Genomic DNA, 13345 nt, shown 5'->3' with positions numbered 1-13345 from the left:
CTACGTGTATTAACTAGTTACCGAGTTATTGAGAAAGACTCATAACATTGAAAAATAGAAGATTTTATCGTCCAGGTCTAGTAACAAGTTTCCATAGTTAAGTTATACGATTTTTGTTTATTTTTTATTATAAGAAGCATTGTTACAACAAAAAATAGAAAAACTCCTACATACATACATACGAAATCTTTTTTTCTGCGCTCTGATTGGTCAGGACGAAGCCCGCCCTGCCTAAGTTATGATTGGCTAACAGTCCACACACACATCAACGGATTGCTTATGGACTGCTTGTGACTATTGGAATCTGTTAGCCAATCATAGTTAGTGGGGGCGGGGCTTACCGGAATACGGGCGTGAAAAGGCAAGGCAATTCGCGCGCGGAGCTGCTCGTGGCAGCGGCTTTAATCCACCCGTAATCGGGCTGCGGACCGCAGTGAGCAGAGCGGAGCTGATAGCGCTCATATACCGGCTGCAGGCTGAGGAATTCCGCGGGCTGTGCGCTGCAGGGCGGCGGGGTATTTACGGAGGATAACCGGGTGGATTTAGAGAGAAATACTGATGGAGAGAAATAAATAAATGAGCAGCAGGAGGAGGAGGATAATGATGCTGGAGAGGAGGATAGAGATAGAGGACGGCGCCGTTTCTAAGAGGAGGTTTAGGAAGAGAACCCGCTCATAATGTGCTAATGTGGAGATTCTGATTCTGCTGGTTTAATTTTTTTATTTTTATATCCTCCGTTTTTTGCCATCCAGCGCTGAAGTGTGTTTAACAGCAGCGGGCTGTGCCACAGTGCCCGATCAGATGTGGGAGTTTAAGCCTGTGTCATGGGCTGAAACGGTCAAATCAGACACCCAGGAGGGGATAAAGAGACTAAACACAGCAGCATACTGAAACCAGCAGCTAATCACCGACACCTGTTAACAGACGAGGTAAGCACTGACACTGTTTTCCATTTAATATAAGGATAAATTAAATATAACGTTACCACAGGTTGAGATCGCAGTGCAGTTCATTGCAGCTGGATATAGCCTAACCTTAACTATAACTAACCCAGCCCGGCTGTAACGTTACAGCTGCTGCTGCTGCTGCTGCTGCTGCTGAAAGCAGCGTGTGTGATTTTAGCTGATTTATATGATTTTTTTGTGAAAAAATAGCCAGGACTACTAACTACAGCTAAATATCACACAAAAAAATAAAACTGAGATCTGTATTAACCTATGTTAGCTAATAGAGAGCGTAATAATATCAGAAACAGCAGCGTTAGCTTAGCATAGCTCCCTCATTAAGACTGTTCTGTCAGATTAGCTTAGCATAGCTCAGCACTGAACATCAGGTGAAATTAGCCAGCCAGCTACACCAACACAGCCCAACTGTAGCTAATTAACAGTTAGCCTAACTAACCAAGTTCTAGTCCTTGTTCTGACAATATTAATATTAAAAATAATAATTTGGACACACATAGTTAGCTGGCTAGGTTAAATAAATGTTTTTCTACCCTCAAGTTAACTAACATTTGTCAATAGCACCACATTTTTAGTCAGTTTCATAATCTGTCCATTAGGCCTATATAAGCTACTAGGGCTGCACGATTCTGGAGGAAAAACTGACATTGCAATATTTTGTTATTTTGCAATAGAAGTCCTAACTAGCTATAATGCGATATAAAACAAAAATACAAGGTTCCACTCTGTAACTTAACCATACTAAAAAAAAAAAAAAAGAGGCGTATACACTAATATCACTGGGTAACTCGAATCATTTCTGTTAATTCTGTGAATTACTTTTTTGTTGCAAGCTTTTCCAACATGAGGTAATTAATCAATATTTATATAAATAAAACTGAGATAGATTGAGAAACAGCATTTAGCTTAGCATAGCTTCCTCTTGAAAACTTAGACTGTTCTGTCAGATTAGCTTAGCATAGTTCAAACACTGAACATCAAGTGCAATTAGCTAGCTAGCTACACCAACACAGCCCAACTTTAGCTACTTAACCTGACTAACCAAGTTATTTTGGGGCTTGGAGTTAATCGAATTAATTTAATTACTCAAATTACTGATTTAATGCGATTTTCAAAATAGGATAATGGAGATTGTGCATCTCAACATTTACATGTAAAAGCTGGCAGAGGGAATCTCAATAGATAGACATTTGCTTCTAAGGCTGGGCGATATTGTAAAAAAAAGAAAAAGAATAATAATCTTTATATTGTTCAAATATATTAGCAATACTGAAATATAATTTTTCAGTTCTTGCATAACGTTAGCTTTGTTTATTTTTAATCTTGTTTAATATGAAAGATAAACGCTGAAGAGATGAAAGGAGCTGCTATTTTTAAAAAATATATAAATTAGTTTTATACAAGCTTTGTTGTCTTTGCATGGTTTTGACTACCCTGAAGAAAATGTAAAATGAAAAAAAATGAAATCTAATCTTTTCCTTTTCTTCAGTTAAAAAAAACAACAATACAATACAGAGCAATACTTAAAACTTAATTCTTAATTTAGGATTAATCCTAAATTAAGAATTAAGTTTTAAGTATTGCTCTGTATATATATTGATATAAATTGATATATTGATAATCACCCAGCCCTAACTGGTCATATATGATATGTGTCTCTGGTAGAATAACATCAGTGCATATTTCCCTTTCACATCAAACAGCAAAAAGAAAAGTGTAAAAGTGTTTTTTCTCCTTTTTTGTCACTGCACAAGACACTGCATATCCTGCAGTGTGATTTATTGTGTATGTGCACATTGCGATAATAATGCTGAAACAATATACTGTGCATCCCTATTGCGTACTGTTTATGTAAGCTACTAGCTAAATACCAGTAGATAGATAGACGTTCACTGTGCTCTGTGAGTGATTGAATGGGCAGACAGCGTCCTCCATGCCCGTGGGGCTGTGTTTCATCATGTGAAGTCCATTGGCAGTCATGCCAATGACCCAGCATGTCGCTGCATGACTGCTACTTAGCAGTGAGCGGATGAGACGGAGCTGGGTCTGGAGGAAGGGATCTGATCTGGAGGAAGAGGTTGAATTGGCTCTTTATGGCTCTGAGATCAGATCGATAAACAACTAGAAAGGCGAAGTTGAACCCAGCCTCCTTTCTGTAAAAAAAACACTGAGATATGCAGCCTTGTGTGTCCTGGATACTGGTGATTCACCTTAAAGCAACATCCCACTGTTTGTGCATGTTGTCTTGGTTCACGCTCAAGCTGAGGCTGGAGGCGCAGCATGAGCTCCGAGGCAGGTTTTCAAGATTCATTATGTGGTCACCCTTTCTTTGGGCATGAAGTGCAGAAAGGATGAAGCGTATTTCCACACAGATGTCTTTAAACAGATGTTAAATTTAGCATAATGCAGAGGTTTTTTTTAAGCAAGCAAGAATTTCCCTTTTTTTGTGGGGTTTTCTCTAGATCCTAGCATGTGGAAATAAGTACATTTTGTCTAGACTTTGACAAAAGTGTAAAACTGCACTTTTCGGTACAGTTGATGGAAAAAATAAAAAGTCTGAGCATTCTGTGTAGCTTCACTTTTATTAACTTCATAATAAGAATGGAACTTTATTATATCCATGTTTTGTTTTACTCTTTTTTTGTATATTTATACAAGTTTACAGTAGGCTTTTGAAAATACTTCAGTATGGCTTGGGACCTGTCTGATTTAGTGATTTCACATCTAGAAGCTGCTTAAAAGCAGTGGGGATAAGTAGTTGGATTACATGTTAAGGCTGTAGGATGCCGCCTAATATATGTTTTAGTATGTTTAGCCTAATTAATACTTCTGCGTTGAACCTACACCGCAGCCTGTAGCCATATATATTAACAAACAGCATGATGTACTCTGTACTCTAACAAGGCCTTGGCCTGTCAGCAGCCATCAATGAACAATCCAGCTCTGAAAAACAGCTAAAACCTACTTATGGTTTTAATATCATAGCAGCCATCCAGAGACAAGTCTGTGATCCATCATGTTTATAATTCTGTTTATTAATTGTATTGTTCCGTTAATTCTTTAGGGTAATTGTAAATTACCACCATTACCACAGTGATATTTTCTGAGACATTTATCATGCTGTGAAAATCATACTAATGCTTACGTTGCAATCCTGCTAATGCAGCTGATGTTCTGTCCTGCCTTTTCCTCTGTGACGTGAACAAGAATGTCTTGTGAGTGAAATGCCATATTGAATTTTACACAGTGAGTTCCTCTTCCCCTCTGCTAATGAGTTCACTCAATTATTCACCTCCCAGATGGTGGGATGGCAATCGTCAGTGCTGCTCAGCTCATCCGAGAGCCAGCGCTGAGGTCAGGTGAGCATTGGACACAGGTCAGGTCTACAGTGAACAGACCAAGTATAATGATGTTTCTCCCAGTTGCCTAGCGGCAACAGCCTGCTTTTTTCAGCACGCTATATACAGTCATTTACGTGCACACACACACACACACACACATACGCATACGCCATATAATGTGACAGAACAGCTGGACTAATTTAGACATGGACATTATAAAGATATGTTCATGGTATAAACAGCATCACAAAATCCTTCATTAATGTGTGAAAAAGACAGTCTAACAGACAAACAATATAATTAATCATCACTGACCGCATACATCTATATCCTTACAAAAAAACTTAAAATACAAATACTAACTAACTATGTATTTTGGGTATTTTTTATTTTTTAGAAAGAATAAACATGTATTTTACTAAAAAAAGAATACATGTTGCAGTATTAAAAAAAGATTAGACATTTATAAACAGATTCTGCTCAGTTTATTCATATGTTCTATATATTTTGTACTCACTTCAAGTGGGTATTCTCCTCTCTAAAGTTTCTCTGGTTTGGCAATGCTAGTTCTCATGTGTGTTTAGTTCTGTTATGTTATCGTGATAAAACATGTGTTTGAAGAGCAGCCTGGTGAGTCTGCAATTTCCCACCGTGAAAAATTGTGTAATTTGTGACTTCAATATAGTTTGACAATTAGATGAAGATGGCCTGTTGTGAGTTTTTACTTTTGCAACTAGCAGGACCATCCTGGAGGTGGAGGAGCAGAAAACAACATTTTGCATCTGAAAGCAGCAACGAGAGCATGTAAATCACTTTCTATAGGGAGGTGGTAGCAGATGATTGGTTTGGAGATATAGGATTAGAGTCGTCTAGTAGAACCTTTACTTTAGCTTTTATTTAAAAGTCAATAGTTACTAAAAACAAGATCAGATCAGTGACAATTGAGAAGACAGTTGCGATAATGTATTTAAAGCATGTTAAATATGTTATGCTTTTAAGTTTATTTTATGCCAGAATTTCTTCTTTAATGTGTATGTATGTCAGTTGTTGTGTTTAAACTACCTTAAACTACTGGCCAGCTACACATTTTCCATTGTCTGTTCATGTTTTTGCTGAAATAATAAACTTTGTCTGTGTCTGGAATAAAATATCACTTTACAAATAAGAGGCATGGTGTATGGCATTGATTCAGCATCCCAGCTGTGCTACTTACAGACTGTGGACAGAATGTGCCAGATTTCTATTATACACTCACACACACACACACACACAGATCCACAGCAATACAACAATAAAGAATGCAGTGTGAATCTTTTGTAATTTGAAAAAAAATTATGTAACATGCAAGCCCTATTTTATGCAACTGATGTGATTCATAAAAAAACTGTATATATTTGCTTTGTATTACATTTTTCGTCAGTTTTTGAGCATCAGTAGCTCCAGATGTTTAGCAGTCTTTGTTCTCCAAAAGCAGTAAATTAATTTGTAATGTGTTTTTTTTTGTAGACATGCTCATTGGGTTTGGCAGGTGCCATACTGCCACTGTTTGTTCTGTGACTTTGCTCAGCATACGTTCATTCAAGACACCAAGAAACTTGAGTCCGTATAAATATTCATAACAACGCTCATCAAAGACAGGCGTTTCCCGCCTCACTGCTTCTCATTATGTCTTGCTAATACGTGCCAGTTAGTCTCTTGTCAACACAACTCAATTTATTCCATTTTTAATGGCCGTCCTCATTTAACACCGGGCGTCGAGGGCGCTAGCCTGTATGCAGCAAACAAATCAGAATCCAGCTTCACCTTCGTTTTGTGTTGCAGTGCCACTTGCTTCGGTGTCCTGTCCCTGGCTATCAGTAGTAATTACCCGCCTTCGTTGGCATAATGAGGCTCGGTGGGTGAGATGCTTCCGTGTGATTTGCTCTGGCACCTCCCAGGTACTTTCAAACCCTTCCGTTCCAAAAGCCATCCATCACGCCACGATAGGTCAGGCCTCGAGTCATGAAAGCGCCAGTCACTCATTTACTCCGGCTCTCCTCTGTTGATGCTGTTAAATAGCCTGGATCCGGAGTGCAGCGCTGGTGTGGGCCACCAGGATTTTCTCGTGTATGCACTAATGAGGAGTAGAGCGTGGAGAATGGCCCGACTGGCCCGGCTCCTTTTGGCGTTGAGATGTCGCTGTTTGATAATGATGTGAAAGGACGGAAATGGGGTGAAAAACCTCGTGAACCGTAATCAAATGAGCAGTGACGGGTCACACTCTTGTCACTGTAGTAATTGTAGGCTACATGGATTGAGGAGCGCTGTCCAGGGACTTTATATGGATAATGGATTTATGTAAATGCAATATTTTCTGTTTATAATATGCAGAAACTCTGCTCTCTAAAAAAAAATACAGCTCGCAGTCATGGCTGAAAGTTTACACACACACACACACAACCATGGCTGAGGTCGATAGATGAACAAAAATGATGAAAAGGAAAATGCTCTGGATAAAATGAAGAGAGCACTTCAGTTTCTGAATCAGTTTCTCTGATTTTGCTATTTATAGGTTTATGTTTGAGTAAAATGAACATTGTTGTTTTATTCTATAAACTACAGACAACATTTCTCCCAAATTCCAAATAAAAATATTCTCATTTAGAGCATTTATTTACAGAAAATGAGAAATGGCTGAAATACAAACAAACAAGATGCAGAGCTTTCAGACCTCAAATAATGCAAAGAAAACAAGTTCATATTCATAAAGTTTTAAGAGTTTAGAAATAATCAATATAGCAATATTTTGACTGAACATAGATTAGTAAAAACGGCTATACACAAATAACATTCAGCATTAGTACAGTGTTTTGTTTATTGTTTTAAATGCGCTTTACTCCATCCAATTAAACAGTATGCTGTACACAGTAAGGACATGTTTAAGCCAGTTATTATTTTGTGTTTTGCGTTATTTGTCCTATATGTTTTGTAGTGTATAATCAAATACGTGTCCTGTGGACTGTCCTTTATATACACTTACAGTCGTGACCACAGGAGGGAACAGAGGCCTGTGACTCATGCTTTGTTCATTGTCTTATGACTACCATAAAGGTCATTGTTGATGCCTTGAAGGAGGTAATGTACTCTAATGTACTGTATACACAAAGGTTTACTTTTGAAAACGGAAAGAAAAAATGTCATTGACACTTAATTTGAAAATTAAGAATTGTGGACACTGATAATAAACGGTTAATCTGAAAAATAACTAATCAGCAGATTTTTCGACTACTAAAATAATCATTAGTTGCAGCTCTAATCAATATTGCATTTTCTATAGTGTGACTATTGCTCGTGTACATTTTTGATATCATTGCTTAAATGATATATTGTGCAGCACTAGTTTAAATAAACCAAAATCCAAAACAATTAAGGTGGAAAAACTCAAACTGTGTATTGAGTCAGTTTCAACAGGTGAAATGAGGACTCAAGCAGAGAAGAATGTCTTTGGTGTGAGTCACTGTCTGAGATGGAAAGAACACAGGAAGTGTAGGTCTTTTTATGTGCTTTGTAGGAATCTGCTCACTCACCTGTTATAAAAAGAGCAGTGAATAAAGCTCGGCCCCATCAGGGAGTTAAGTGAGAGACAGAGGCAGATTCAGCCTCCGCAATGGCACAAGTTACTGTGAGTACACTGTGTGTGTGTGTGTGTCAGTACTTTTTCTTTTATAATGCACAGAAACAGAAATTGAATAACAGCTATAATGATATCTGTGGTGTGATATTACAAGAATCAGACTGTCTGTATTCGACCGCATGCATTCGTACATGATTCTAACAAAACATCTTTTTAAAAGTCAATAGCTTTTGAAATGTAAAAGATAATCAGACCTTTACCACCTGGTGTCACAGTTTTGCACTGTGTGAACGAGTGTAGTTTTAGTTCTGTATAAAGTTTTATTTCAGCTTTACATAATGTGAGGTTATCCCTCACCCAAAGGCTAATCACGCCGCTGTGCTCTGATTACCCGCATAGAAAAAACACCAAAAGGCACTCTTGTGTTGGCCTTTCCTGCTAAGCACTTTACGTTATAGACAGGAAATATGGCCCTTTAAAATGTCAGTAAAGGTCTGTACTTATTAGAATTTAAGTTAAAGACTTGTGAAAATGATGCTGTGATCACACTTGCAGCAGTTTAACACACCAAAGCAGCTGGTGCTCTTCTATTTTCAGTGAGAGATGGCAACTTGCGTTATATTTTTTAAATCTTGTATCGTTCTCATAAACCAAATATGGTATCTAACCATGCCCACTTTTGTCTTGTCAGTGTACAGAATATTTTTCCTAAAGTTCTGAAGATCAACAAGTTGTTTTTTGGTAAATATCTTCTTAAGCCCAATTTATGCGTCAGAGCTGCGCTATAGCCTACACGTTTATACTTCTGTGTGCGCACATCAGCGGCTCTGCATCGCTCTGCAGTTTAAACTACAAAGGAGGAAGTTTGTAGGTGTGAACGCAAGGCCCGGAGGACCAATCACAGCTGCGGCTGTCCGCATTGTGTTGTTACATTTCCATAGAGGTGCGTATCGGTACAAGGGCGATAGATAGGCTACGGTGTAGGTTCTACATAGAAATATATGTATTGGGCTTTATTATTAAATCATTAACACTGACCTTCATTAACTTTTTTAGATACTGTTCTGGGTTGTTTTGGGATCTCCTGGATGAGTTGTTCATGCCCTTTTAGAGTAATTTCGGTCAGCCGGTCAGTCCCGGAAAGGTTCACCAGTATTCCATGTTTTCACAAAGCTTTAGAAATGACTTATCGATCAATAGGTCAATGACTTTGTTGAGGTTTTCTCTGTTGTTGAACTTCTTCAGATCGGGGGATAATATGTTGCTTTTTTGAGATCTTTTATCTGCTTCTTCATCTCCTTGGGTCACGTTTTATCCTTGCTTTTAAGGCTGAATCAGTTTTATCTTCCCGGCTGTAGTGTTTACTCCGCGGGTTACTCCAGTCCTTGCTCCAAGAGCTGTTCCAGGTCAGACTGCACTGAGTCCAGTTCCAGCCTCTAAAGGTTTTTCCAGTTTCTTTGGCCCAGGCTAACTCCGTGCCAGATCCCAGGGCTGTTTCTGTTCCCGCTGCCTGGGCTCTGCTCTGCTGTCAGCAGTTCCATCCTCTCTTGACCCGTTCTGGATCCTCTCTGCCCAGACAGGACCTCTAATCTATCAGAACCTGCTGCTTTTTGAGATTGTGTATCTGGTTTTAATCCTCTGGTAAAATTATTTATTGAAATAGCTCTACTGAGGTAAATGTTATGTTTAGAATAGCTCTACTGAGGTACAGATATGATTAAAATAGCTCTACTGAGGTAAATGTATGATTTGAATAGCTCTAATAAGGTAATATTATGATTACAAAAGCTTTACTGGGGTAAATATACGATTAGAATAGCTTTACTGAGGTAAAATTATGATTAGAATAGATCTACTGAAGTAAATCTGTTCTGATTTGATTAATATATTAAAATGTACTGTGCTGTGCTGTTAATTGGGACGTTATAGACTCTGAGTTGTTGTGATTAAGTTGATTTTGTATTGTATCCTCAGCATCCGGTGGGACTGAGACAGATCCAGGTCTACCTTCAGCCCAGCCTGAGGAGCAGGAGCCGCCTCAGAGCTCCCAGAGTGCACTGCTGCCTCATGGCATGAACTCCACACTACCTCTGCTGTGGATCTTTGTTTGGAGGTAAAATAATAACTATGCTTGTGGTGAATAAAACAGCTGAGTTGTGCTGTAGATGCTGAACTGAAATCAGTAAGCATTAGTACAGCATTAGATTTACATAATACTAATCCTGCACTATTTTTTAAAATAATTGCAGCATACGTAAAAAATTGTTAAAAAGGGTTTTAAATATTTATTCTAATTATTGTATTTTCGTTATCACGCAAATACCATTTTCCCACCAATTTTCCCAATATTATTTTAGGGCCATATCGCCCACCCCTAACAGGGAGTTTATTTTGTAATTATAACATTGCTGCTTTCTTACAGGATCTTATTTTTGTCTTGTATCTTTGTTAGAATTTGTGTATAATACTTCAGTCAGAGTGCCATTACTGTGCAATATTGGCACTCCAAGAATATCTCTCATCCAATTATATTGAGGGGTCAGAACTACTGTGGGATAATAATTTATAAATTTTGACTGAAACATGGTCATAAATGCTTCCGTCTCTTTTAAAATAAAATTCAGTGAGGAGAGGCGAGGTGTGAAAGTCTCTTTTTGTACAGGTGCTGGCATGTCTGGGTTTCAGCTACATTGCAGATGAGATAATGGCATGCAGGAGCCGGCTCTTAATATGCAATCCACATCTCATTTTCTCACAGTAGAAAATCTTAGGCTGAGACTGTGAACAGAATGCAAACACGCAGCAGGGATGTAAGACGGATGATGCTCTTCATACTGAAAAAGAAGAAAGCTTTAGAGCTCTTTGTGATTTTTTTTCCTACCTGTCAGTGAACGAATTGCATGAATGGATTGTAAAAATGTCAAAAAATGTTTGAGTTGGATTTTTATTGCGGTTGATTTTTGGAAATTATGATTTAATTTAGTGCAGTATCAGACTAACAGTACACTTACAAATATATTCAGTTTTTTGTTGAATGCATGAGCCAAACACAGTGGCCAAACACAGTGGCTATGGATGTCTCCTCTGATCACTTTAAAGAGCTTTTCATTTTTTAAATGACTATATAGTGAAGTTTTGTGTAGAACCAAATATAAAAGTATAACTCTACTAAGATAAATGGATGATTAGAACAGCTCTATTGAGGTAAATGTATAATTTAGAATAGGACTACTGAGGTAAATGTATAAATGTATAATTTAGAATAGCTCTTTTGAGGTAAATATATTATTAGAATACCTCTACTATACTACTATATATATTTATACTGTCTGTCACAATTTTAAACTTGTTTTTGAAACATTTTTTTTTTAGTTGTGATATCTTGTGGAAGGATCGTGTTTTAAAAAGGTGCCCAGCAGTGGTCGGAGAGTGTTTTTGGTCTGGAGAGTGTTTCTAGCGAATGGCGCTCCATCATTCAGTGTTTTGATGAGGAAGGTGGTGATTCCTATCTCAGTGAACTCTCTGAATTCTCCAGAACCTGCTGTCTCTCATCTCGAGGGTGACATGAAAAGTTAAAACAGCTCCCTGTTGTCTTATTTAAATGACTGACGGGTTTAGGTTTGGGTACCTGTTCCTTAAAATGATAATGTTCTGCTGCTCACCCCACCTGTCAGTGTTTTCATGAGTCCACCTGCTTATTCTTGTGAGAAAAGCATATCAAAATATGAACAGCCTGTTAAAATCACATGATTTTACACCTGAGCAGCCCTCAAACCACTGACTGGATTTCCTTTTTTCCCAGTTTGTAAAATTTGGGATGTGCACCAAAATATACAACTCTGTAAAAAATGAAGAGATCACTTCAGTTTCTGAATCAGTTTCTCTGATTTTACTATTTATAGGTTTATGTTTGAGTAAAATGAACATTGTTGTTTTATTCTATAAACTACAAACAACATTCCTCCCAAATTCCAAATAAAAATATTCTCATTTAGAGCATTTATTTACAGAAAATGAGAAATGACTGAAATAACAAAAAAGATGCAGAGCTTTCAGACCTCAAATAATGCAAAGAAAACAAGTTCATATTCATGAAGAGTTCAGTAATCTTGGCTTCATGCTCTCCTCCACCAGTCTTACACACTGCTTTTGGATAACTTTATGCTGCTTTACTCCTGGTGTAAAAATTCAAGCAGTTCAGTTTGGTGGTTTGATGGTTTGTGATCATCCATCTTCCTCTTGATTATATTCCAGAGGTTTTTAATTTGGTAAAATCGTAATTTTTTCACAGCTGTATATCGACGCTGTCCAACCATTTTTGCTTTTTCTTTCTTAGGGCATTTCCCCCCTGACATTAGCACATGGATTTCAAGACTTCAAATGAAGAGGTAAGTTTTTGTCTTTTATTTATTAAGTATAGAAACAGAGAAATGGATGCAGGACTACAGTCTGTAATTATTACAGAACTACAGTGTTTTTATATTTGCTCAGTGAAGCTTAAATTAACAGATTAAATGGACGGTGAGTGTAGAAACAAGCAGAGGCTGTTGTTAGTGATGAGTTGGCTGATCATGGCTGTGTTTATTTAAATGGAAATAAACGCCTTCAGGCCGTTGCTGTAGATCGTAGTGCTAAGTCATCTCAGTTTAGGCCAAATCCCTGTCAGCTTGATGTGTTGTGAACGATATCTCAGCGCAGGATAATGTACCGTTTTCAGGTTAATTCTGTTTTTCAGGGTAATCTCAGATTCTCGTGCGCTTTAGGCGATATCTGTTTTGAATTAGTGTACACTCTGTGATGGAGCGACTTGTGTAATCAACAGGAACCACAGTAAACCATGTAAAACCCTTTTCTGCGGTGCTGCGTGAGAGTAAACGCTGCGTGTGAGTAAACGCTGCGTGTGAGTAAACGCTGCGTGTGAGTAAACGCTGCGTGTGACTAAACGCTGCGTGAGAGTAAACGCTGCGTGAGAGTAAACGCTGCGTGTGAGTAAACGCTGCGTGTGAGTAAACGCTGCGTGTGAGTAAACGCTGCGTGTGAGTAAACGCTGCGTGTGAGTAAACGCTGCGTGAGAGTAAACGCTGCGTGAGAGTAAACGCTGCGTGTGAGTAAACGCTGCGTGAGAGTAAACGCTGCGTGAGAGTAAACGCTGCGTGAGAGTAAACGCTGCGTGTGAGTAAACGCTGCGTGTGAGTAAACGCTGCGTGAGAGTAAACGCTGCGTGTGAGTAAACGCTGCGTGTGAGTAAACGCTGCGTGTGAGTAAACGCTGCGTGAGAGTAAACGCTGCGTGTGAGTAAACGCTGCGTGTGAGTAAACGCTGCGTGTGAGTAAACGCTGCGTGAGAGTAAACGCTGCGTGTGAGTAAACGCTGCGTGAGAGTAAACGCTGCGTGAGAGTAAACGCTGCGTGTGAGTAAACGCTGCGTCA

General features: G+C 38.5%; 1 protein-coding gene across 2 annotated transcripts in view; it reads left to right on the top strand.

The window, feature by feature from the left end:
• Positions 1-383: 383 nt before the first annotated feature.
• The window catches only part of sntg1 (syntrophin, gamma 1), a 35113-nt gene continuing 22151 nt past the window's right edge, over positions 384-13345 (top strand). Inside the window, exons 1-3 of one of the 2 annotated variants that reach the window (XM_049480838.1) lie at positions 384-929; positions 9891-10029; positions 12253-12304. In XM_049480838.1, the coding sequence (XP_049336795.1) occupies positions 12278-12304 (27 nt within the window). In that variant the 5' untranslated portion in view covers positions 384-929; positions 9891-10029; positions 12253-12277. The remainder of the gene's footprint in view (positions 930-9890; positions 10030-12252; positions 12305-13345) is intronic. The other variant, XM_022666905.2, reaches the window with a different exon arrangement.

This window comes from Astyanax mexicanus, chromosome 6, assembly GCF_023375975.1.
Source record: "Astyanax mexicanus isolate ESR-SI-001 chromosome 6, AstMex3_surface, whole genome shotgun sequence".
Lineage (NCBI taxonomy): Eukaryota > Metazoa > Chordata > Actinopteri > Characiformes > Acestrorhamphidae > Astyanax > Astyanax mexicanus.
This window is presented reverse-complemented; position numbering and strand designations above follow the sequence as displayed.